Source organism: Alexandromys fortis, unplaced genomic scaffold (assembly GCF_014885135.2).
Source record: "Alexandromys fortis isolate MF-2015 unplaced genomic scaffold, M_Fortis_MF-2015_v1.1 scaffold_97, whole genome shotgun sequence".
NCBI lineage: Eukaryota > Metazoa > Chordata > Mammalia > Rodentia > Cricetidae > Alexandromys > Alexandromys fortis.
In genome coordinates, this window is record NW_026067981.1 from 5,435,579 (window position 1) to 5,461,609 (window position 26,031).

Here is a 26,031-nt window from a genome sequence, read left to right on the forward strand (position 1 = left end):
CTTTGAAATATTGCAAAACAAAATCTAGAGGCATAGGGGAAGCTGATGAAACTTGTTTTATGATCTCTAAGTATAAAACAAAACAGAGACTGACAGAGAAAAGTGAAACCAAAAAACAAAGCTGACAGTAACGGGCAGACAGACAGGACAAGACACTTAGGGAAGATGCAAAATCATGCCTAGATACATGTTCCTCCAACGGGAAAGTGAGGAAAGGGATGTCTTCCATCCTCTGAGCTTAAGATGAATACTGAATCCAATTTCTCCTTTGGGTCCAGATAGGCAGAAACCAGAAACCAGAAGCCAGAACTTGGCTTACCTCTGGGGGTCACAGGTGCTGCCAAATCAGCTTTGGGGGCCCTCACAGGTAGGCATTTGTATTCCTGAACAATGGACCAATATGTTGTGCTCCAAGAATCCACCCAAGCAGACACAAAAGGTTACCACAAAGCAGTATTTAATGCAGGGCAGCACAAAAGAAGGGTGAAGGGGAAGGAGTTGATCCATCAGGGCTGTAGAATAGACTTGGAGCTGAACTGTGAACCCCCAAATGTCAGTTGAAGCAAGCATTTAAGCACAAAAAACACAAACATTTGCTGTCAAATTACAGCCACAATTTTCACCAATCAAGTTTTAGAGATTAAGGGCCTCCTTGAATGTTCCATATTGTCAACAGACATACAATGAAAGCTTTTCAGCCTAACCAATCAGATTTGTTTGTTCCTTCTGTTGTTAGGAACAGCCACAATGTTTCTAGAGAACTAAAGATGTATAATGACTATTTCTATGGTGGACCAACTGTTGGAAGTTTCCCAGCTCCCTAGAGCTTGGGAACCTGAATTTTGTTTCAAACTGCTGGTAAAATGGCAGGACAAGGTGCTTTTTGCCTGTTCCCAACATTATACTCTTTTTTTTTTTTTTTTGATTTTCGAGACAGGGTTTCTCCATAGCTTTTTTTGGTTCCTGTCCTGGAACTAACTCTTGTAGACCAGGCTGGCCTCAAACTCACAGAGGTCTGCCTGCCTCTGCCTCCCGTGTGCTGGGATTAAAGGCATGAGCCACCACCGCCCGGCCCAACATTATATTCTTACAGTTTCTTCTTCCAAGGTCTTTTCTGTGCCTGGAGTGGGGTGTTTGAGCTAACATCTTGTTCTGTAGCCTAGGATGGTTTCAAACTAGCAGCTATTTTCTTGCCTCTGACTCTCAAGTGCTGGTTTATAAGTGTACACCACCATGCCTGGTAAAATTTCCAGTTTATGACATAACTTTTTATCTTGGTTACTTGAAATGGAAATTTTAAACAATTTATACACATAGTCCTTTTTATTTAAAGAAAGGAAGCTATGTAACAATGTTTAGAAATTCTTCATTTCCCTTCCTAAAAATGAGTACATTTAGGGCTGGGGAGATGACTGCATGGGTGGCAGGGTGCTCTGTGCAAGCATGAGTTCAGAGCCCCAGCACCCGCAGAAGATCCCTGGAGCACCCTAGCTTGTAATCCAGTGCGGCAGGGGGTGACTAGGCAGTTTCGGGAGAGGAAAAGGCAGGAGGATTGTTGGGGCTTCCTGATCAGCCAGGCCAGATGGAAATATTGCAAGATCCAGGTTCAGTGAGAGCGCATCTCAAGAGAATGAAGTAGAAAATCATAGAGGACATGTGATGTCCTTTTGGCCTCTCTGTATGTGCATGCACGGGGTATGTGTACATACAACCCCAATGTGTGCAAACACCCATACACCACAAATACACACATTCATTAAACAAATAAAAAAACAAGCAAGCAACAAATAAACACATTCAAACATCTCCATGTATGAGAACCCCTCAGAACCAAGGAAATGGTTTAATCTTTTGAAAGAGCTGGGAGGGCTACCTCTTTTGTACAGCAGTTAGTAAACAGACTGACATTTTTCTCTAATTATCACTCAGAAATGGCCCTGTAGAGGTAAAATGAGTCAAAGACAATTGAACAGATTCACTGTTCACAGAAACACCTCAACTGTGCTCACAAGAAGTGCCACACAGATCACTGAGACACCTTGCACAGGACTGTATTTGCTTGGCATATATAGGGCTATGCAATGTGTTTAGCAGAGTAAGGCTTCATTTTTGTTGAGTATTTTTCTGTTAATTACAATAGTGACTTCTATTATTTCCATGTCACTCATGTACAAGAGAATTGTGGACAACTGAGAAAGACTGAGGTTTTCTTCTTTGCTTTTTAAAGTGCAGGGCTACAGAGATGGCTCAGCAGTTAAGAGCTCATAGAGTTCTTGAAGGGGATCAGAGTTCGGGTCTCAGCACCGCCCCCTACCCCCCACTTAAAAAACTTTTAAAGTGCTAGATTTACCTTTAAGGCTCCAGTCAGAGACAAATATTCTCTCTTCTGCTCTTCCTATTTAATTCAAAGCTTCTGTCTCTTATGCTGATTTCAAGCTTGTCACATAGTTGCAGATGACCTTGGATTTTTGATCCTCTAGCTTCCATTTCTCCAGTGCTGGGATTACAGGTTTATGCCACCACTCTTGATTTATGTGGTTCTAGGAATTGAACCAGGGCTTGTGCACGCTAGACAAGCAATTTCCCAACCGAGCTTCATCATGACTCTCTTCTCTTCTCTTCTCTTCTCTTCTCTTCTCTTCTCTTCTCTTCTCTTCTCTTCTCTTCTCTTCTCTTCTCTTCTTTCTCTCTCTCTCTCTCTCTCTCTCTCTCTCTCTCTCNCTTCTCTTCTTTCTCTCTCTCTCTCTCTCTCTCTCTCTCTCTCTCTCTCTCTCTCTCTCTCTCTCTCTGGGACAGGGTCTTGCTAGGTGGATCAGGCTGTCCTTGAACTCACAGAGCAATCTTCCTCTGCTTTCCAAGTGTGGGATTAAAGTTCCTTTGGAGAGGGATTGAGGCAGGGTTTCTTTGTGTAGCCCTGGCTGTCCAGAATTTACTTTGTAGACTAGGTCGGCCTTGAACTCACAGAGATCTACTTGCCTATGCTGTCCAGAGTGCTGGGAAAGCTAGCTAGTCCCTTTGTGTTTCTAATGGACTCAAGCAACTAATAGAATTTGAGCTAACAATGCCCTTATTTTGTCTTTCTCATCACTATTAGAATATTAATATCAATATAAATATTATTGTGTTGATATTAGTATTACTAATATTGTGCGCATATATGGTGTGGCATGTGTCGGTCCACACGTGGAACCTAGAGGACAACTTTCTCAAGTCAGTTCTCTCCTTGACCCAGGACAGGACTCAGGTCATCAAGCTACATGGCAGGTGCTTCTACGCAATGAGCTGTCTCACTAGCCCAACCCTGTTTACTTATAATAAATGTTTGCTGCCTTATGCAGGATCTAGGATACTGACAAGTAAGCGAATGTCAAAATCTTGGGGGAGAAGATGTAACTCAAGGGGTGTAACAACTGGCTAGCAAGTGTAAGACCCTGGGTTTGATTACTAGCACTACACACGCATACAAATCAAAACTTACACGTTACATGTATACTTATAATTTAAGGGTGTTTGATTTTAAGATTTTGGGCGGGTTTTTTTTTTTTTTTTTTGAGACACGGTCTTTTGCTAAGAAAATTGTTTGCGAAGATGGCTCAGTGGTTAAGAGTGCAGATGCATGTGTGTGAACACAGGAGCTATTCACCTTGGTTTTTGAGACAGGGTGTCTTACAGACCTAGAGTTCACAGATTTGGCTCATCTGGCCAGGCAGCAAGTTCAGGGGTCCACTTGTCACTCCCTGCTCAGTGCTGAAATTAAAGCACACACCACCATACCTGGCTTTTCTTTTTTTAGACAGGGTTTCTTTCTGTAGCCTTGGTTGTCCTGGAACTCATTCTGTAGACCAGGCAGGTCTCAAACCTAGCTCTGTCTGAGTGCTGAGATTAAAGGCGTGTGCTACCACTGCCTGGCCATAGTTAGCTTCCTCCCCCTCTCCTTCCCAAGACAGGGTATCTCTGTATAACAGTCCTGGCTGTCCTGAAACTCGATCTGTAGACCAGGCTGGCTTTGAACTTACAGAGATCCGCTTTAAATGCATGAGCCACCATTGCCCGACCACATCTGGCTTTTTAACTCAGGTTTTGGGGTTAACCTCAGGCCCTTAGGAACTGCAGAAATGACTCAGCAGTTACGAGGAATAGTTGCTTTTCCCAGCACCTGGCTTCAATTCCTAGCACCCATATGGTGGCTCAAAACAATCTAACTTCAGTTCTAGGGGATCCAACACTTTCTGCTGGCCTCTGAAGGTACCGCGCATGCACCAGATACAGAGTTCCTCTCTTCCAGTGAGTGCTGTAATAGAAAAACCTGAGGATGAACTGATTACAAAAATCAAGCTTCAGTTTCTCTACCATCTTCTTAAATACAACCTAAATGGTAGATTTATGCACTCTTGAGAATTTGGGAAAAACAACGAATAGAAGAAGCGCACGTAAAAGGTTCTACCTAAAGTACCAGGGGATTTGTGGATCTCCTCAAATTGAATCACATCCTTACCCTTCTTAGTCACAGTCTGAATCCACCTTACCTTGTCAATCCTTTTAGTGTATTTTCATGTGTGTGTAGGTATGCATGTAGACTGTGCACAGGTTTGTGAATTCAGAGGACGACTTTGTTGTATCCTTTCTTCCTTTCCCTGGCCTGGAGCTCACCTAGTTGGCTAAATCAGCTGGTCATTACGCCCTAGGGAGCGGCAGTCTCAGCCTCCCGGACACTGGGGTGATAACTGTGTGCCGCCTTGCCTGACACTTTTAATGTGTCTGGAGAGTGAACACAGGTCTATACTTTTGAAAGCACGTTACCAACTGAGCTCACTCTTCAGTAAACCCCACATCCCTCCTTTGAGACAGGGTCTGAAAGATGTCAGAAAGTGGCCTGAACCTGTGATCCTCCTGTCTCCATCTCCCAAGTGCTGGGACTACAGACAGGCACCACTACACCTAGCTTTTATCCATCATTGGTAATAAACCCAGAGCCTCGTGGATGCAGGCAAGCACTCTGAGCTACTTCCCCAGCCCTGCAGTCCTGTTTCTATAAATACATATGCTCTTGAAACACTGAATGTTTCTGCTGTACATCTGCTCGCAACTCGCACCTTTCATTTCCAACTCAATGCTTTTGATCACAGCGTCTCCTGTGCCTTAATTAAATTTTATCTTTTCTTCTGTGTCCTAAAATTTCATTTTCTCAAGATACTTCTACAAGCCACCACCCCCTCTCTCAAAGTATCATTTGTTCCCCCCAAAAAAACTTTTCATAGTTTCTCTATCCCAGGTCACATTTCAAAAGCTAAGGACATAACAATAAAAATAACATCTCTGTCCTCAAAACAGTATTGATCACTCAAGAGCAAATTAAATATGTTCTTAGGACAAATATACACAGAGCCAGATATTATTTTGGGGACAATATACTAAAGACCCACAAATACACTTATGTTTTAGTATATTTTTTCTTTAGGAAGATTTCACCATTTTTTAAAAAATATTTTATGGTTTATTTAACTTTATTTTATGTGCATTGGTGTGAATGTGTCAGATCCCTTGCAACTGGATCTTCAGACAGTTGTAAGCTGCCATGTGGGTGCTGGGAATTGAACCCGGGTCCTCTGGAAGAGCAGTCAGTGCTCTTAACCACTGAGCCATATCTCCAGCCCCAGACTTCACCATTTTTTAATGTTCAGGTTTATGAAGTTCTTTAGTTCTGCGAGTGAAAAATAGGGCAGGAGGATCTTTTTCTAAAAGCTCGATTCCTCTTCTGCTCTCTCTGCTGTGAATATAGTCAAGTGTTCAGGGGAATAAAACTCTGGGCAATGACTTCAATTCCTTCTTTTCACAGGTCTCTTTATCTTGTCCCTCTGCATTTGACAAGGGTCGTTACTGCCTACCTGGGAAGAATAAAAGTGTGACTAGTTAGAAAGCTATACTACATGTGAGCACTGTCCTGGTCTGAATTAGTCTTATCATGACTGTGTGGGGACTGAGGAGATGAGCTGAAACAGGAACTCCACAGAACTTGGTACGTAGATGAGTCAGACAAAGGGCACTGCTGAGAACTGTGCCTTCATTTCAGGTTTGCAAGCCACTTAGATGGCGATGCTACTCATTAAAGAGAGAGAGAAAGAAGAACTGACACTTGGGGGGAAATATACAAGTTCATTTTGGACTATCCAAATGAATCAACTGTCAGTCCAAGGATTATGTACTCAGTGGTTTAATAGAACCAATAACACTATTAGCAATAATTGCAATTATATTATAGAGCAGGCAGAATACAGGTTTTTGTTGTTGTTTATTTTGTTTTTTTCAAGACAGGGTTTCTCTGTAGCTTTGGGGCCTGTCCTGGAACTAGCTCTTGTGGACCAGGCTGGCCTTGAACTCACAGAGACCCACCTGCCTCTACCTCCCGAGTGTTGGGATTAAAAGTGTGCGCCACCACTGCCTGGTTTTGTTTTCTTGGACAGGGCTTCACTATATATCCCTGATTGGCCAGTCTAGAACTCACTATATAGATCAGGCTGGCCCCTGCCTCTTCACTGCTCTGCTGTGATTAAAGGCTTGTGGCACTATACCTAGCAGGTACAGTCAAATTTTTGTGATTGAAAGTGGGTCTCTACATAGCCAAGGCTAGCCTCAAGTTCACAATTCTCCTTTTCCAGCTGAGATTACAAAGTGATGCCAACTTTTACTTTAGAGCAAGATAAACAAAACATTTGGATTTAGGCACTAGCATAACTATAATTCCACTTTACCTTCATTACCCTTTGGTGAATAGCTGCCCAAAATTAAGTATCTCGTTCATCAGTGAACCCAGACTTGAAAAAGTAGTTTCTTCTGACTTCAAAGCTTTGTGTTTAATCCTACAAACCCTCACAGTAACTGTTAAATGTAGGTAGGTATTTTTACCACAATAGAATTTTTTTTTTCCAAAATGCTCAGAGAAATTAAGTATCGATAACTTGTAAAAGTAACCTGTTAAGGAGTGGCTAGGACTGACATCTAGAATCCATACTGTTTCATACCTGAGTATAAGCAGAGATAATTTTCTTGAAATATTTATTTATGATGGCTAGTCTGATACTGTTTAAAGAATAGTACTATGAATTCTAATAATGTAAGACCATTTGAAGGTTAGTGCTTATCTTCAACAGGAAGTGGTAACGCAGCAGGAAGTAAATATAACTAAGGAGGATACTAGCTATCACCAATACTAGATATTATGTAAGAGAATAAAGGAAATCACAGACAAAAGCATTGCTGCAGTCCTAGAGATTGGAGCAGGACAAGGAGCTCTGGAAGGACGGTTTCCAGGTGGAAAACCTTAAAATCTTAACACTGTGAAGCTGTTAGCGAGAGCATTTGAACTAGGACTGCTCAATAAAGTGCAGGGTTATAACCCCACATCATTGTTCTAGTATCTTAGCACCTGCTGTTTACACAGGGATAATTTGCAGCAGTCCATTTCGTTGATTAAACATTTTTAAAGAAATGTGTATGTGTGGGTGTTCTACCTGTATGTATATGCACCAACTGTAAGTCTTGTGTCCTTGGAAGCTCAAAGAGGGCGTAGCATCCCCTGGAACTGAAGTCACAGTTCGGACAGCAGCTACGTAGGTTCTGGGAACTGAATCCAAATCCTTTGGAAGAGCAGTCAGTGCTCTTAACCACTGCTGAGCCATCTCTCCAGTTCTCATTTCATTTTTCTTTTCTTTCTTTTTGATTTTGTCTTTGTTTTTTTGAGACAGGGTTTCTCTGTAGCTTTGGAGCCTGTCCTGGAATTGTTCTTGTAGACTAGGTTAGCCTCGAACTCACAGAGATCCACCTGCCTCTGCCTTCCGAGTGCTGGGATTAAAGGTGTGCGCCACCACTGCGCAGCTTCTCATTTCATTTTTCAAATAAAGCTTATTTATTAATTTTGTTTAGTTTTAGCTTTTTGAGACAAGGTTTCTCTGCGTAGTCCTGGCCATTCTGGAGGAACTTGCTCTGTAGACCAGACTGGACTTGAATTCAATGATCCCCCTGCCTCTCAAGTGCTGGGATCAAAGGCATGTGTGACCACACCTGGCTTATTTTTATTTGATAAGCACGAGCGTTTTTGCCCCCATGAATGTTATGCATACCTGATGCCTACCGAGGCCAGAAGATGGTGCCAGATCATAAGAAACGAGTTAAACCTGGTTGTGGGCTTCTATGTGGGTGCTGGGAATCTTCTACAAAAGCAGACAGTGCTCTTAATTAGAAAGCCGCCTCCAGCGCCTTTTCAGTGATTCTAACATTCCCCTTTGCACAACTTTAAGACAGTGCCTCTAACTACAGTGTGTGTGGTTTAATTATACTGTTTCAGTAGTATACAATCAGTATCATGTTCATCTTGGTGAATTCCACGCCAGTCCTAGCTTTAAGTGCCGTGTAGTAAGTATATACTCCTTCTCATTCAAGCTTCCTAATGGTTTCATGCAGCTGGTGTCATTACCGTTTTCCAGACAGCACAGGCTCAAAGATGTTAAACAGTATATGCAAAGGCGACTGTCAAGCAGCAGAGCCAGAATCTGGCAGATTCCAAAGGTCACCCTTTTGTCCCATCTCAACATTTACCTTGGGTGATGTACAAGGTTGAATAAAAACTTTATACCTTTGTCTGAATTACTCTAATCAAGACTGAGCTCAGATGTGACCTTTGTAAATTCTTCAGGAAGAACCAGTTCTGCTCTTAACCCTTTAAGCACAACTCTATTATAGCTTACTACTAGCATACAACTTCCCTGGGGAATTTTGGAACCAAGGAATATTACCTTAACCCATATTTCTGACCCTACAGTGCCCAGTACTCTTTCTGACACATTGGAACTCCATACTGTCTGTTAAAACGGCTGCTGCTAAGTACAAGGGAAAGGAAAGGGGAATTTTAAAACTAATGTTATGGAAGATTTATAAATCGTGCGCGGTGGATTTGAAGGAACCAATGCCAGAAAGAAGTCAAGCGGGGCAAGGTGGCACACACCGGTATGGAAAGCTGAGGCAGGCGGATCTCTGTGAGTTCCAGATCAGTTAGGGTTGTCTCCAAACAAACACACAAGCACAAATCAAGATTACTGAGTCTAAGTGTTTAGGACCTAAACAAAAAGTCCTTCCGGAGAAACCGCGAGCTCTTATCCGTCACAGGACTTCCCATCATCCTCTTCGGTCCAGCTTGCACAAGGTAGCTTACCCCTCACGGAGGGCACTGGAGTTTACGACCCTCTCTAGAGACATTCTATTTGCTGCTGCTTTTACACACCATGCATTCTCAAACACCATATCCCGGACCGTCGTCCCGCCCCCGCCCCGCCTTTCACTTTGCCTAGAAAGTTCTTTGCTTTTTCTAAAACCACTTCTCATTCTCGAATTCAAAGTTTCCACGTCTTTCCAGTCAACTGTGCCACTGCAGAACTCTGGCCCTGCTTCCAATAAAACCTCAGCCTCGGCGTGTGCAGCTTCCTCCGGCGTAGTAACGGTTTCTTTCAACCAGCGACCCATGGCTACCTCGTCTTGGCGCGCCCAGCTCCACGACTGGGGGCGAGCGTCCAACCCCTGGCGTTGGGGATGCGTTGCCGAACTTTTCGGAGGTCGGGAGAGAAGGCAAAATCCAGAAGCCAAGTGACAGGCGTCTAGTGCCGAAGTAGGCGGGCAACCTGAGAGGAGCAGACACCGACGCCACCATCCTCCCAGGGGACCTAACTTCCAACTCTCGCGAGACCCGGTCTGAGCGCTCGCTTCAGCCGCCGAGACTTGCGGGTTGCTTTCTTCCAATACAAGCGGCCACACAGCAAGCGTGAAACTTGCAGTTCCGGGTCAGTGTCCCGGAAGCAGAAGCGCGGCCTCCGTACTGTCAAAGTTGTAGTGTTCCTCGGTCCCCGTGAAGGCTTGTCCAGGTCCCTCGCTGGCTTTGGAGCGCTTCCCCCGTGAAGGGTGGGAGCGCCGGCACGGACCAGCGAGATGAGCACCATGTTTGCAGACACGCTGCTCATCGTTTTTATCTCCGTGTGCACCGCGCTGCTTGCCGAGGGTGAGGGGCTGTACCTTAGACGTTCGATTAGGCTCAGGGTGGAAGGGCACAGAGGGTCCCCTCGAGCCCCCCGAGGGAAGATCGGGAGCCTCACTTCCTGCGGCCTGCATGGTCTGCTGCAAAAAATCCTTGGCGTTTCCTCGAGAGAAGCGTGAGGATACTGTGGAAACCGATTTCCTTTGACATATTTGTGGATATATTAAAAAATAAAAAACATGTTTTGATCTGACTTTGGAAGAGGTTAATTACTGATATAGAGCAAAATGTTGAAATCCTTTTGTCTCCATCAGTAACAATTAAAGATAGTTTGTTGTGACCATTCCAATAATTCTTCATTAGCATGTTCCTTTTAATATTTTAGGAATAACGTGGGTCCTGGTTTACAGGACCGACAAGTACAAGAGATTGAAGGCAGAAGTGGAAAAACAAAGTAAAAAATGTGAGTATGATGCATGTTGGTGGTTTCAGTTAAGTTCATTGAGTGCATGTTCACAGTAACTTTTTTGGTTTTTCTAGACAGGGTTTCTCAGTATCTATGAAGCCAGCCCTGAAATTCGCTCTGTAGACCAGGCTGGCCTCAAACTCACAGAGATCTGCCTGCCTCTGCCTCCCCAGTGCTGGAGTCAAAGGAGTATGGCACACGTTGCATAGTAACTATTTTAGGAGCACCAACTGATAATAAGAATACAAAAATAGTTCAGTGTACTTGGTTGGGGCACACGCTGAAATCTTGGCACTCAGGAGATCAAGACAGGAGTTCCAAGCCATCGTGGGCTATATAGAAACATCAGTCTCACATTACAGATAAAAACCGTAATCCAACTTGGTAAAAATAGAAACCAAAGATGAAAGGGTTTCTCTGTTTACAGCTCTGGCTGTCCTGGAACTCGCTTTGTAGACCAGGCTGATCTCGAACTCACAGAGATCCAACTGCCTCTGCCTCCTGAGTGCTGGGATTAAAGGTGTGTACCACACCACGTGGCTTGAAATCAAAGACTTTTGTACATTGTCTTTAATAAAGCTAAAAGTAATCTGTGTGTGGTAGAGCTCCACTTTAATCCCAACACTCAGAGATAGGGCAGGCCTGGTCTATGTAGTTAATTCCAGGCTAGCCCGAGCTGCCTATTGAGACCCTGCCTAAGGGGGAAACAAAGCTGAAGGGGAAAGGAGTCATGTACAGTCTTCATGCTAAAGAAGAGAGCCTGTTCTGCTGTGAGGAACCATGAAAGCCTCCTGATGCAGGTGGTCCTAAAGTCCCTTGTGGGCTAGTTAGAATGTAGATAGAAAAGAAGCTAGGGGAGAAATTCTAAGTTGAGTGGTACCCTTTAGGGAAGCCAAGTTTCAGTTAGGTGAGAAAGTTGAAAAATGTTTAAAAAAAATGATGAAAAGGGGTAAAATTCGTTGCCTTTGAAGTAAAGTTAAAAATTAAACAGGGTACAACTTATCTTATAAACAAGGCCTTGTGTAGCCCAGGCAGGCCTCAGATTTATGATACTGCAACCTCAGCTCCCCAATTACTGGGACTTGACTTCTTGAATGATTCTTTTTGTTTATTTGTTTGCTTTTTGTTTTGTTTTTTTCAGACAGGGTTTCTCTGTGTAACTCTGGCTGGCCTGGAACTCACTCTGTAGACCAGGCTGGCCTCAAACTCAACAGAGATTCGGCTGTCTCTGCCTCCCTGAGTGCTGGGAATAAAGGTGTGTGCCATCTCCCCCTAGCTTTTTTGAATGATTCTTTATGGGCACAATTGGTATGCAGTATTATTTTTGTTTTGTTTTCTGAGGTGGGTCTCATTTGGCCCTGGTTGGCCTTGTACTCACTATTACGCAGCTAAGGATGACCTTGAACTGTTTCTCCTGACTACTTTCTGAGGGATGACAGCCATTCACAACCACAGCTAGCTTGTTTTCTTAGAATTCCTACAGCTATCTTTTTTCTCATTTCCTTACATCTTTGTAAGATTTTTTTTTTTTAATTTTAGACAGGATCTTTTTGTTTTGTTTTGAGACAGGGTTTCTCTGTAACTTTGGGGCTTGTCCTGGAACTCACTTTGTAGATCAGGCTGGCATCGAACTCACGGAGATCCTCCTGTCTCTGCCTCCTGAGTGAGTCCTGGGATTAAAGGCATGTGCCACCACTGCCTGGCATTAGACAGGATCTTAGGCCAGGCTAGCTTTGAACTCTATTTACCTGAGGTTAACTTTGAACTTCTGATCCTCCCATTTCTGCTTACTAAGTGCTAGAATTGCAGGTATGCGCTATCGCATCCAGTTTTGGGAGTGCTGGAGATTGTACTCAGAGCTTTGTGAGTGATAAGTAAGCCCACTCTTCCAGCCGAGGTGTATTCCTTGCCTCTCCTTACATTTCTTCCCCCTTAACTGATCTTACTTGAGGGGCTGGAGCGTTGTGCTGTGATGGAGTTTGTGCCTAGCACATTCAAAGCCTTGAGTTCAACCTTCAGCAGTGGTTCACATAGTAACTGCTGTGGTTGGTTATATAAACGTCTCCACCTTATGGGACAGGAGAGTCAGGCACAGAAAGCTAATGATAGACTTACATCACAAGAAAACAAAGAACTGGAGACTAAACCCAGACTTTTGTTTTGAAGCCTAGACTTCTACAATTACAGTTCACCGTTCTTTATTCAATGTTGATAATGGCAGCTCACCATATCTAAGACCATTATATTTACCGTCACAAACAGGACTCTCTTCCAGGATTTTCTTACCTTGGGGACTTTATGCTTCTAGTAGGGAAATCCAAAAATCTTTTTTAAAAAGTCATAAGATTTCTTTGTTGCTTGCTTCTACTTACTAGCATAAAAATGCTACTAGGGCACAGTTTTTTTTTTTTCAGCATAACTTTCTTTTTTTAAAAAAAATTATTTTCATTTATTTATTTATTTATTTATTTATTTATTTATTTATTTATTTATTTATTATGTATACAGTATTCTGTCTGTGTGCATGTCTGCAGGCCAGAAGAGGGCACCAGACCTCATTACAGATGGTTGTGAGCCGGAAATTGAATTCAGGACCTTTGGAAGAGCAGGCAATGCTCTTAACCACTGAGCCATCTCTCCAGCCCTCAGCATAACTTTCTTGTAATTTATCTGTGATAAAGCATCTTTTTAATATGTAGTTTTATGTGTTTATTTTTACAGTAGAAAAGAAGAAGGAAACTATAACAGAGTCAGCTGGCCGACAACAAAAAAAGAAGATAGGTGCGATATAACCTAAATAAAACTTAATTTTTTTGTTATCTTTTTATTTTTAACATATTTTTAATTAGAGTTATATCACTTTACCCCTTTTCCTTCCTCCAGCCCCTCCCAGATACCCTCTTTAGAATCCTTCCCATATCTGCCCCCATGCTCAAATTGATAGTTTCTATTCTTTCTTATTTTTACATACATATATGTCTATGCATATATAAGTATGTAAATACAATCTGTTTTGTCTGTTTTTGTTTGTGTGTATATGGCTTCAAGGCTGACTAGTTTGTATTGGATAACCAGTAAGGGGGCTCATGCCTGAGCAAGGCTAGTTCTCCCTCCCCCCTTAGTTGTCTTTAGTTCTTCGTCTAGAGGTGGGACCCTGTGACGTTTTCTCCCTTCCATGTTAATGTCTATTGATATTCCCATTGTTCTGGTCTTGTTTACGCAGCCATTTCTAGAAGAGACTGTTTACCAGCAGACTTCCTGGTACTCTGGCTCTTACAATCTTTTTTCTCCCTCTTTTGTGATGTTCCCTGAGCATAGATACAGGAGTTGTGATGTTGATGTAGTCACTGGGACCGGGTTCTCCGGGATCTGTTGATCTCTGCTTTGTGTCCAGCTGTGGTTTTCTGTGGTGGTCTCCATTTGCTGCAGGAAGCTACTTTGATGCGGTGGTAGCTGCACCTACCTGTGGTCTAAGGATGAGATGCAGAGTGTAGTAAGGAACTATGCTGGCCTAACAAAGTGGCAGTAGTAGATGTTTTTTTTCAAGCTTTTATTATGTGAGCCTCCCTGTGGGTGCTGAGAAGTAAACGTAGGTCCTTTGGAAGACCAACCAGTGCTCTTGACTGCTGAGCCGTCGTCTCTCTAGCCCCAGTAGTCTTTGCTGTGACCGCACTAGCTCCAGGAAGTCGGCTAGGTTGCCAAGCATGATTTCCCTCTTGTTTAGTAGGCCTTGAGTCCAGTCAGACAGCTGCTGGTTATCATCACTCTGTGAGCGCCACTTAGAGCACTTTTATTTAAGTGGGAAAACTTTGCACTTTTCTATATTTAAACATTCTGTTAGTGCAAAGTAAGTGACAGGTTGTTGCTCTTATTCACTTCATTTTGTTGAATGATATTGAAACAAAATGCTTTTGTAACCTCTAGACAGTGTTAATTTATTCAAGAATTATGCTGTGTTCAATACTTTTGTACTAACCAGTTTATTAATTCTTTTCAGAGAGACAAGAAGAGAAACTAAAGAACAACAATCGAGACCTGTCAATGGTGAGAGGCCAGAGACCACATAAGCTGTTTTTTATTTTATTTTATTTTATTTTATTTTATTTTACTTTATTTTAAAGCAAAAGTCCTATTTGCATCAAATGCATTGCATTTAGGTTTTTTGTTTTTGTTTTTTTGTTTTGAGACAGGGTTTCTTTGTGTAGCCATTGCTGTCCTGGAATTTGCTTTGTAGACCAGGCTGGTCTCAAACTCAGAGAAGTCTGCCTGCCTCTGCCTCCTGAGTGTGGGGATTAAAGGTGTGTGCTCCCCCTCTCGGCTACATTTAAGTTCTTTGGCTGATTTAAGTTCTTACAATTTATCACTTTTCAGGGGTATAAGTAATAATAACAGGTATTATTGGACTAAATAGAAAAAATGTGCTGCCACATTTAAACTTCTTTTTGAAGCTACCATGGTGGTGCATACCTTTAATCCCAGCACTCAGAAGCAGAAGCAAGTGGAATCTTTCTGAGTTCCAGGCCTTTCAGGGTTGCACGGGGATACCTTGCCTCAAAGAAACAATGCTTTGGGGGGTTATATTTGTTTCCTTCAGAAGTGTCTTGCCTTTTTTGTCCCCCGCACTGATATATCCAAGTTTTCGTATGCAATGGAGTGATGAGCACAAACACCAGTAGAGATAAAATGCTGGCGCAATAACATGTGTGCAGTTGTTTTTGTCACTTAGGATACAGTAGTTACTATGACACGCATGTCTCGGTTTTTTTGTTTTGGTTTGTTTTGTTCTGTTCTGTTTTGGTCTTTCAAGACAGGGTTTCTCTATGTGTCTATGTGACCTAGAACTTGGTCTGTAAACCAGGCTGACCTCTAATTCACAAAGATCCTCATGTCTCTACCTCCTAAGTGCTGGGATTAAACGCATACGCCACCACCACTCTGATCATGTCTTGCTCTTTAAAAAAGTTCTCTTTAAAGTTTTATTCTTTTTAAAATAACTATTATTACTTACTTTATGTGTATAGACATTTTACCTGCATGTGTGTCGTGTACCATGTGCATGCCTGGTGCCTTCAGATTTGAGTACTAGGAACTGAACCCAGATTCTGTCTGGAAGGAGCAGCCAATGGTCTTAACCACTGCTTCATATATCCAGCCCCTTTTTAGTTTTAAATACAATTATTTTTCCACCTGTGTCCGTACTAAATCTCGGGTTTATGCTGTTTATATAATTCCAGTATAGGGGCGGCACATTGTAAATAGTTAAGAGTCTTGGTTGTTTGTCATACAAATGTAAGGAGAAGTGATTTCCTAGCCCTCTTACTCCTCACTTGACTCAGGACTGCCTTTAAGTTCTGTGTATTTAGCAATAGCACATCTCAAGATTCCATGAGTTTCTTCACTTACTGAGAGATCTTGGCTATGCTTCTTCATTTTCTAAAAATTATTTTCCAGGATGACTATAATTTACAGATAGTACTTATTTTTTCCTGACACATGGTCCTACTGTGTACCCCTGGCTGGCCTGGAACTCACTTTCTAGACTAGGTTGGCCTCAAACTTAGAAAGATAAGTCTGCCTCTCCCTCCTTAGTGCTGGTATTAAAGGTATGTGGACCTGGCTACAGGGAGATTAAAAAGTGAGTTTTCTTACCTTTAGCACATTTGGAAATTATAAAATATAAAAATTGCCACTATCTGAAAACCGTCTATATGTATTTATGGGATGTGGAATTTAATAAGATTTTTTTTTTTTTTTTGGTTTTTCGAGACAGGGTTTCTCTGTGGCTTTGGTGCCTGTCCTGGAACTAGCTCTGTAGACCAGGCTGGTCTCGAACTCACAGAGATCTGTTAATAAGAATTTAGTTGCACATAGCAGGATACCAAAATCACAATGGTCTACCATGTTGCTTTCTTTCTGTTGCTCATGAAATCAAGAGGTTGGCAGCCCTAAGCTTAGCATGCCCTCAGTCAAAATTCTCTTGTCTGATTGATGCTTTTCCTTGAGGCATTTTATTCTTCATTCTAGCCACCCCACCCCAGCCCTTGAAAAAAATCCTACGAATATTCAAGTTTGTCATTTTAAAAAGTGCTTTTCAGATCCGGGTATTGTGATTGTACATGTCTGTGATCCTCAGCAGGTTTAGGCAGAGTAAGTGAGATCAAGAATTCAAAACCAGCCTTGGCAACATAACCAGACTTTATCATAATAATAATAGAACATAGATCCCAGTGAACACTTGTTATTGCTGACTGGTTGGCCAGAAAGGGGCCTCAGAGCTATCCCAGTTCAAGTAAGGAGAGGAGAAACTGGAGGTGGAAGAAAGAAGAGCTTTTTGCCAAGGAGAACTTTTTTTTTTTTAAAGATTTATTTATTTATTATATATACAGCATTCTGTCTGCATGGATGTCTGCACGCCAGAAGAGGGCACCAGATCTCAGTACAGATGGTTTTGAGCCACCATGTGGTTGCTGGAAATTGAACTCAGGACCTTTGGAAGAGCAGCCAGTGCTCTTAACCTCTGAGCCATCTCTCCAGCCCCCCAAGGAGAACTTTTTGTTTTTCATTTGTTTGTTTTTGAGACAGGGTCTCACTGTGTAGCCCTGTCTGATGTCAAACTAACAGGATCAGCATGTGTCTGTGTCCCAGTGTATGCCACCACACCCAGTGGAAACCTTTTAAGAGAAATTACATGACACTTCAATTTTGGAGGATGCCTTATTTCTTTATTTTTAGTGTGAAATGATCTTTTGTTGTTGTTGTTGCTTTCCTTATAGGTACGAATGAAATCCATGTTTGCAATTGGCTTTTGTTTTACTGCCTTAATGGGAATGTTTAATTCCATGTGAGTAACCCTTTATCTTCTTCTGCCTAATAAATGTTATTCTATGTTTGTATGCAAATGAGCATAAGATTTTTATCAATACTTTGTCAGAATTTCAAAGTTATAGCCTTGTACTTGGAAAGCTGAAGCCATAGTATTCTGAGTTTGAGGCCTGCCTAGAACTTCATAGCCAAATCTTCTCTCAAAAGTAATGGAAGAAGCCGGGCGATGGTGGCGCATGCCTTTAATCCCAGCACTCGGGAGGCAGAGGCAGGCGGATCTCTGTGAGTTCAAGACCAGCCTGGTCTAGTTCCAGGACAGGCGCCAAAGCCACAGAGAAACCCTGTCTCGAAAAACCAAAAAAAAAAAAAAAAAAAAAAAAAAAAAAAAAAAAAAAAAAAAAAAAAAAGTAATGGAAGAAAGAAAACAAAATTTTACAATTAAAAACGAAGTTACAAGAATAGTAAATCTGTTATCCAGATTTACAGTTGTTATTTCACCTCAGTTGTTTTTTCTCATATACATTATTGTTTTTCCTCATAAACATTATTCATATATTAAAAAACCCTTTTCATTGTATCTATTTATTGTACATGGTACTATGTCACAAGTATATATTGTACATTGAGCGTATTTCCCCTATACTGTTCACCATTTTTGTTCGTTTGCTTTTTGTTTATTGAGACAGGTTTTCTCTGTGTAGCCTTGGCTGTCCTGAAATTCACTTTGTAGACCAGGCTGGCCTCGAACTCAAAGATATCCACCTGTTTCTGCCTCTTGAGTGCTGGGATTAAAGGCATGCATCACCACCCCCTACTTCCTACAGAGATTTTTTTATGAATATATAATGTGCTTTGAACATATCCTCCCATCATGTCTTTAATAATCATTTGAGAATATGTAGTAGGCTTCATGCTTCTGTACCTATAACTACTCCAAGGACAACTTGGAGGAATCTGTTCCTTCTTTCCATCAGATAGGTCCAGAGATTTGAACTCAGGTTGTTAGGCATGATGGCAAGTGCCTTTACCCTTTGGGCCATGTTGCCATCCTATTTTTTAAAATAACTTCAAAGTAAGTATCTAAATAATTTTTTTTAAAAAAAGAATACAGTCATATAGTACTTCTCACCTATGGGGCATGACCTCTGGATTCCAGTGATCCTTTCACAGAAAAGATCTAAGATCATCAGAAAATACAGATATTTACATTATGATTTATAATTGTAACAAAGTTACAGTTATAAAGTAGCAACTAAATAATTTTATCGTTGGGAGTCACCACAACATGAAGAACTAACTGTATTAAAGGGATGCAGCATTAGGAAGGTTGAGAACCACTGACATACCCTTTGTGAGCTTTTTGGTTTTTTGAGACTGAGTTTCTCTGTTTAAACCTGGCTGGCTTTCCTGGAACTCATTTTGTAGACCAAGCTGGCTTTGAACTCAAGAGATCCTGCTGCCTCTCTGCCTCTCTGCCTCTCAACTGCTGGGACTAAAGGAGTGTGCCACTAGTCCAGGCTCATAGTAACTTTTTAAACCTACTTAATAGGGAGAACATTTACTTTTTAGATATAAACTTAGGCTTATATAATTCAATATGCTCTTCTTTTTAAATTGCTTACTAATATGCTTCTCCAAACTGAAGGTATTCATATAAAAAGGTTTTGACTCTTAAAATAGTCTTAACAACTATAATCTTGTTCAGCAATGAGGTACTGTTGTTTAAACAAGCATGTAGCAGAGCGGAGCAATTACGGTACTGCTTTGACAGAACTAGATAAACATCCAGAGTTCACCTGAGCTACAGCATATCAATAGAGTTGCCTGGCTTTCTTCTCTCCTTACCTCTCGCTCTCGCTCTTTTCTCAGACTTCCTTTTTGTATGTTCCTCTGTTTCTCCGTATGTTTCAGTGCTATCACAGTTTTACAGGAAGGCCAGGCCATAGTGGTGCACACACTCAGGAGGCAGAGGCATCATCTCTGAATTCGAGGCCAGCCTGGTCTACAGAGTGAGTTCCAGGACAGCCAGAGCTATACAGAGAAGCCCTGTCTCAAAAAACAAACAAACCAAACAATTTACAGGTAGAGAAATAAGCCAACGATACATTTGTTGTAAAAGGAGCTCCTGGCCACCTGAAATAACAACAGACAAATTATATTCATTTAAACACTGCCTGGCCCATTATTTCTAGCCTCATATTGGCTAACTCTCACATCTTAATTAACCCATTTCTATTAATGTGTATTGTCACTTGACTGTGGCTTTCCGGCATGAGTCTAACCAGTGTCCTTCTCAGAGAGGAGAGCCATGGCGTCTGCCACACTGCCTTCTTCCTCTGAGAATTCTGTTCTGTCTCCCCACCTAACTAAGTTCGCCCTATCAACTATGCCAAGGCAGTCTCTTTATTTAACCAATGAAAGTAACACCTAGACAGAAGACCCTCCTACACCATACATCGATGAGCATTATGATAGAAATGTGTGGAGGTGTACTAGGGAAAGAAGAAGAAAGTGGTTATTTTTATCTAGGTGAGGGATTTAGAGAAAGTAAAATTCCTATCCAGACATGATGGCACATGACTTTAATATCCTAGCACTGGGGAGGCAGATGCAGGCAGATCTCTGTGAATTCAAGGCCTGCCTGCTCTATGTAGTGAGTACAAGTCAGCCAGAGCTACCTAGTGAGACCTTAACTCAAAAAGAAAACAAAAAACCCCACAAATTCTACTTAGATAATCATTCTTGGAATCATAGGCCTTTAGAAGTGGAAGGCATTGGGTAACTTTCCAGGGTATCTAAAAATCCCACGATGTCTTTCGTTATATTTCCCCCATTTATTTTTGTCTATGGTAATGAAGGGCACACCACGGTATTCGTTTGGATGCTGAAGGACAACTTTTAAGAACTGATTCACAGCTTCAACTATACAGCGAGACCCTGTTTCCAAGAGGAAAAACAGCACCCAACATTAGACTAAGAAAGGGAAGGTGCATGCTCCTAGGGCTAGGGAAGCAGCCGGAATGCCAAAGAGCGCTTTCTTTCCAAGTTGCTCCTCTTCTTGATTTCATTCAGTGGAAATAAAAGGTTAGAACTAGGAAGCTGTAGGCAATGCTCTAGCAATTAAATTTAAATTTTAGTTCTATAAAAGGAGCATAATGTTTCCTGAGAGCCATACTTTGTGAATAGGTTTTCAGGTCTGAAAAATAATTCCTGGGACTGAGTTGGTAGAGTGCTTGCTTGCCTGGCATGTGGAAAGTCCTAGGTTCAGCACCTAGCACTGCATGAACTGGGCCTGGTAGCCTATGCCTGCAATCCCAGCACTTAGGAGGTAGAGGCAGTAGGTTGAGAGTTGTCTAGGGTTGCCTAGACTAAATTTGCCTGTTATTTAAAAAGAAAATAGCTCCTTTCCTGAGTCCAAATACGCTTCCCTGTACCTCTACTCATGAGTAGCAGTCGTGGGATTTGCAAAGCTTTAAGGAAACAATCTACCTTGCCCCAACTCTTCTTTCCTTTCTTAGGTTGGCCACAATGTTTAGCTATTTCTCATAAAATCTCCTAGTCCTATGTTTAAAAAAAAAATCACTACAAGTCAGTCTTTGCCAAGGAGCTCAAGAAATCTCTACATGGTGGTAGAACACACCTTTAATCTCAGCACTCAGAAGGCAAAGGCAGGTGGGTCTCTGAGTTCACTATCAGTGTGCTCTACAGAGGGAATTCTGGGACAGCGAGGGAGAGAGAGAGAATTGTGAACCCAACAATTTCCTATGAAACCAAACATTAGATTCCAATCTATTATAAGTTCTTTGTTTTAGAATATACTTTGCCCAAAATACGTTTTAACGCTTTAAAAGATTTAAGTTTTTTAAAACTTTTAAAAAAAATTGTCTGTGTGTATATGGTGGGGAGAGGTGCCTGTCCGGAAGTCAGAGGACAACTTGCAGGCGATGATTCCCTCCTTTGTCACATGGGTGACAGGATGGAACTCAGGTCATCAGGCTTGACAGCAGGCACCTTTTCATAATGAGCCGTCTTGCTGGCCCCTAAAAGTTACTTTTCATTAAAATTTGCATGTTCACATCTACCAGATGTCTTGATACTTGAAGATACTTATGGGTGTTTTGCCTGCATGTATGCACCTTGTGCAAACCTGATGTCTGCTGAGGTAAGGTGACATCTCTTGGAACTGGAGTTATAGATAGGATTTTTCTGTGTTACCAGCCCTGGCTGTCCTGGAACTCTGTAAACTAGGCTGGCCTTGAACTCACAGAGATCCACCTGCCTCTGCCTCCTGAGTGCTGGAATTAAAGGTGTGCACCACCATGCCTGGCTTAGTTCAATTTTTAATATAGCATATATTAATAGCTATAGTTGGCACAATAAAAGTCTGCTGGGTCCTCTATAATTTGGCAGGATCTGTTCTTCCTACCAGAAGCATGGAGAACCACTTGTTTAGAGAGCACTGGTTAGCCTGGATCCTTTCCTGCATCACTGCATTTTCAGTCTTTGTCAAAGTGTTCTATGTTTTTCTAAACATAACAGTTCTTTGCTTTTATTTTTCCATTTTAGATTTGATGGTAGAGTGGTAGCAAAGCTCCCCTTCACCCCTCTTTCTTACATCCAAGGATTGTCTCATCGAAACCTGCTGGGCGATGATACCACAGACTGCTCCTTCATCTTTTTGTACATTCTGTGTACTATGTCAATCCGACAAGTGAGTATTCATACCCTGTATTTATATGTATAGCTTTCCTTTCTGTCCGTGCTCAAGCTCGCTTTACTTCTGTAACGCTGGGAACGCTCATCTTTCAGTTGCTCGTTTTAGAATTCTAGTGTATTGTTTACAACTATATTAAATGCCTGAAAATCTAGATTACAGACTTTAGGGAAAGGAAAAGAAAGCTTCAGTGGCCGAGGCTGAGAGCAGCACAGAATATGGGGTGACTTGCTCTCACTGCTGCACCGAGTGTCAAGGTGAAGTTCTCCACCATAGCATGACATCTTAGTCTACCCGCTCAGCATCTTATTTCTCCAAGCAGTTTTTCCTTTCCATTTTTCTCCTTCATTTCAGTAAACATGTCATTTAAAAGCCATCAGAGTTTTTAAACTGGTTTTTATTCTCAAAAATGACAAGGATTCATTTAATTGACCCCTGTCCCTGCAGAATAACTGAGCAAAGATGCCTTGTATGTTTTGTCTAGAATTATATTGCTATGTTTGTTGGCTGGACAAGTGTGGTATCGTTATGTGTTCTCAAATGTCTTATTTCAAATTGTTTTATTTCTCAGAATCCTTCGCCTAGTGCTAAATACATTGTAGGTGCCAAGGAAATACTTGTCAGTTTTTGTTGTTTTTAATTTTATTTTTTGAGACAATCTTATATATCCCAAGCTGGCATTAAATGCCTAATCCTCCTAACTGTACTTCCCAAGTGCTGGGATTACAGGCATATGCCTTCACACCTGGCTTTTAATGCCCAAATTTTAAAAGCTGGGAATTGGTCAGGTATGGTGGCACATGCCTTTAATCCCAGCACTCAGGAGGCAGAGACAGGCAGAAGGAAGAAAGAAAAGAAAGTGAAAGAAGGGAAAGGGCTGGAAAAAAAAAAAGATCATGTTTTTGCCACGTGGTGGTGGTGGTGGTATACACCTTTGGAAGCAGAGGCAGGCAAATCTCTGAGTTCAGGTCATCCAAACCTGGTCTACAGAGCAAGCTTAGCCAAGGCTACGTAAAGAGACCCTGTCTTGAAAAACAAAAACAGAAAAAGCCTGGAAATTGGTAACATATTACTCTTTTGTGCAGTGGCAGTGTTTTTGTTTTTAATTTTTTTACACATATATGTGAAGTTAATTAATTTGGTTTTTGTTTTTTGTTTTTCAAGACAGGTATCTCTATGTAGCTTTGGATCCTGTCTTGGAACTTGCTCTGTAGACCAGGCTGGCCTCAAACTCACCATGATCCGCCTGCCTCTGCTTCTTGAGTGCCTCTCGGATTAAAGGCATGCAACACCACTGCCCTACTGTGAAGTTAATTATAAAAGTAATACAAATGCAGATTTTTCTTTCTCTAGCCTGACCTACTAATTATTGGTCTTTCTAACTCATTCTAAAATTTTCAGTAAAATATGAGTTATATTGTATGCTACATATATTTAAATGCTTTGTGATAAATACAGTTTAAAGGGGTCCTTTAAGTTGTATTTGTTACTTCATTATATTCTGACAAGGGATTAACGGGAGTATGTACTTCTAAAGGAGCCTAAGTCTGGACATTTTCCCAGTGTCTTAATTGCAACAGATAATGAAGGAGTAATGAAGGATAGGAAGTTGAGATGTATAAAACTGTGTACACTGAATATCATTTGTTAAGCAGAATTTTAGCATAGTAAGGGTGGTGGAAGAGAACTCACTAGACTGAATCAATTATGTAGGTTTAAATTATAACTTTTTTGAGATAGATCTAATGTGGCTCAGGTTGGTCTTGAACTCTTGATCTCCCGGCCTTTACCTCCTGAGCACTGGAGTTACGGACATGTGCCACCACATCCACTTTACCTCTGCTCTCAGTTTAGCTTTGTCATTCTGGAGCATCCATATGCCTTTTCATAGTTTAGTTTCTTCAGATACCAAATGAAGGAATTGAGAAGAGAAAGGAGATAATCCCTGAGGTTTTTCTTAAGAAATGCTGGGTCACTGTTGGCCTTTACTTCACCTTGGCTCACTCAGAAGCCCTCTCCATTCTTGTTAAAGCATATGCCAATTGATTTCCTAGTCAGCTGTCTGTTCAGGAGTGCTCTTTAGCACACCCACGCCTGTCTGCACCAAGAGTCCATTGTTTTCCAAAACCTGTTTATACTGGTTTTGCTTGTTATTGTTGTTATGTAATTAAATTTAATGTTATATTAGCCAAAGAAATCACTACATAAAATACTTGTTTTTTTTTTATAGGATCTTCTTCAGTACTTTTTACAAAACTGAGTAGTTTTTTTTTCTTAAAAAAACTATTTGTTGCATTAGATACTGTTGACGGAAGTTTCTGTCCCACCAGCAGCTTCCAAATAAATACACTGAGGTTTTTATTACTTATAAATGCTTGGCCAATAGCCCAGGCTTGTTACTAACTAGCTCTTACATTTTAAGTTAACCCATAGGTCTTATTTATGCTCAGCCACGTGGTGGTACTTTTATTAACATCCCCTGCTCCCTCTGACCTTTTTCCTCCCAGCATTTTCCTAGTTTGACTCCCCTGTCTAACCTTATTCTGTTCAGCTTTTGGTCAGTCAGCTATTTATTAAACCAATCGTAGTGACATATATTCACACAGTTTAAAGGACTGTTCCACAACAAGATACAATTAAGATAAAGAAAAAAAAGATGGAAAGGATTTATAAATCTAAAAATTCGTCAGGCAGTGGTGACTCACACCTTAAATCCCAGCTCTTGGGAGGCAGAGGCAAGCAGATCTCTCTGAGTTTGAGGCCAGTCTGATCCTCAAAGCAAGTTCCAGGACAGCCAGGGCTGTTAAACAGAGAAACTCTGTCTTGAAAACAAACAAAAGGCCGCTTTTTTGGATTAGCAGACCCAGGTCCCGTCAAGTATGTACGGCTTTTACTTTTGTGATCTTCATTATTTAAAAATATGACATAGTCACCCTGTTGCAGGTAACAGTACTTTGAGTTTATGTCATTCTCATTGCTGAGAAGGGTGTAAAGCACTTTTTATGGCTTTTATTAAAATCAATTATTAATGTGCTTGCTTTACAGAACATTCAGAAGATCCTTGGCCTTGCCCCTTCTCGAGCTGCCACCAAGCAGGCTGGTGGATTTCTTGGCCCTCCACCTCCTTCTGGAAAGTTTTCTTGAAAGAAAGGAGAATTCTTTATTTCCTGTCTACTTTCTAGACATTCACATCAGACTGCCAAGGCACCTGGCCACATTCTACTTTTGAGTTATTTCTCAGCTTTTTGGATATGATCGGAATGAGAATGGCCTTTAACTAGTGGGTTAGTGCTTTCAGTCATGGATGGCTTCTTTAGTAAGTGGACGCATTGGTCAAATTTGGGTGATTTTTTTTTTTATGTAATCACAAAGATCATCTTTCTTCTATCACTTAAGTATTTCTGTGGGACAATGATCAAGCCTGTGTATGTGCCATGTACCATGGAAGCAGACTGTCTATGAACATTAGACAGCTAGGAGGAAAAACAGTTTGTGTAACAACTTAATAGGAAGTTTTCGTTGTTTTTTAAAAAGCCAAATATGTCACTTATGTTTGATTTGATAACAAGCCAAATTTTTAGCTGTTTCATTTAGAGAGATATTTGATTTTTTTTGCAAATTTAAATAAAATATTTTCTTTAATCTGAACATAAGGGTAAGCATTGGCCCAGAAGAGCTAAAATAAAATTTTGTCATGTGTTCCTATACTAACCTTGTCTCATATGTTCAAAATATGGAATTGTCCTAGCGTACAATTTGAAAGTGTTCTAGTTTGCTTTCTGTTGCTTTGATAAAGATTGTGGTCAGAAGCAACTTAGGGGAGGAAAGGGTTTATTTCACCGTACACCGCCAGGTCACAGTTCATCCTTGAGTGAAGTAAAGGTTAGAATTCAAGCAGGATCCAAAGCAGAAGCCATGGAAAAATGCTGCTTACCAGCTCTCTCTCTGGCTTGCCTCAGCTAGCTTTCTTATACAGCCCTGGCCCACCCTGTCTAGAAGACTACACTACAG

General features: G+C 41.3%; 1 protein-coding gene across 1 annotated transcript; it reads left to right on the forward strand.

Moving 5' to 3' along the window:
- Positions 1-9,822: 9,822 nt before the first annotated feature.
- On the forward strand, positions 9,823-25,727 carry Tmco1 (transmembrane and coiled-coil domains 1). The gene is made up of 7 exons (XM_050158335.1): positions 9,823-10,042; positions 10,404-10,481; positions 13,206-13,265; positions 14,482-14,528; positions 17,258-17,325; positions 21,873-22,017; positions 25,066-25,727. Exons 1-7 carry the CDS (start codon positions 9,973-9,975, stop codon positions 25,162-25,164), a joined length of 567 nt encoding a protein of 188 aa, XP_050014292.1. The 5' UTR covers positions 9,823-9,972; the 3' UTR covers positions 25,165-25,727.
- Positions 25,728-26,031: the final 304 nt, after the last annotated feature.

Bases quoted from the DNA above. Each gene is read 5' to 3' on its own strand.
- Tmco1 (XM_050158335.1), top strand. From the start codon at position 9,973: ATGAGCACCATGTTTGCAGACACGCTGCTCATCGTTTTTATCTCCGTG. The intron at 14,529-17,257 runs GTGAGAGGCCAG...CTTTCCTTATAG, and splicing joins ACAATCGAGACCTGTCAATG to GTACGAATGAAATCCATGTT. The intron at 22,018-25,065 runs GTGAGTATTCAT...CTTGCTTTACAG, and splicing joins GTACTATGTCAATCCGACAA to AACATTCAGAAGATCCTTGG.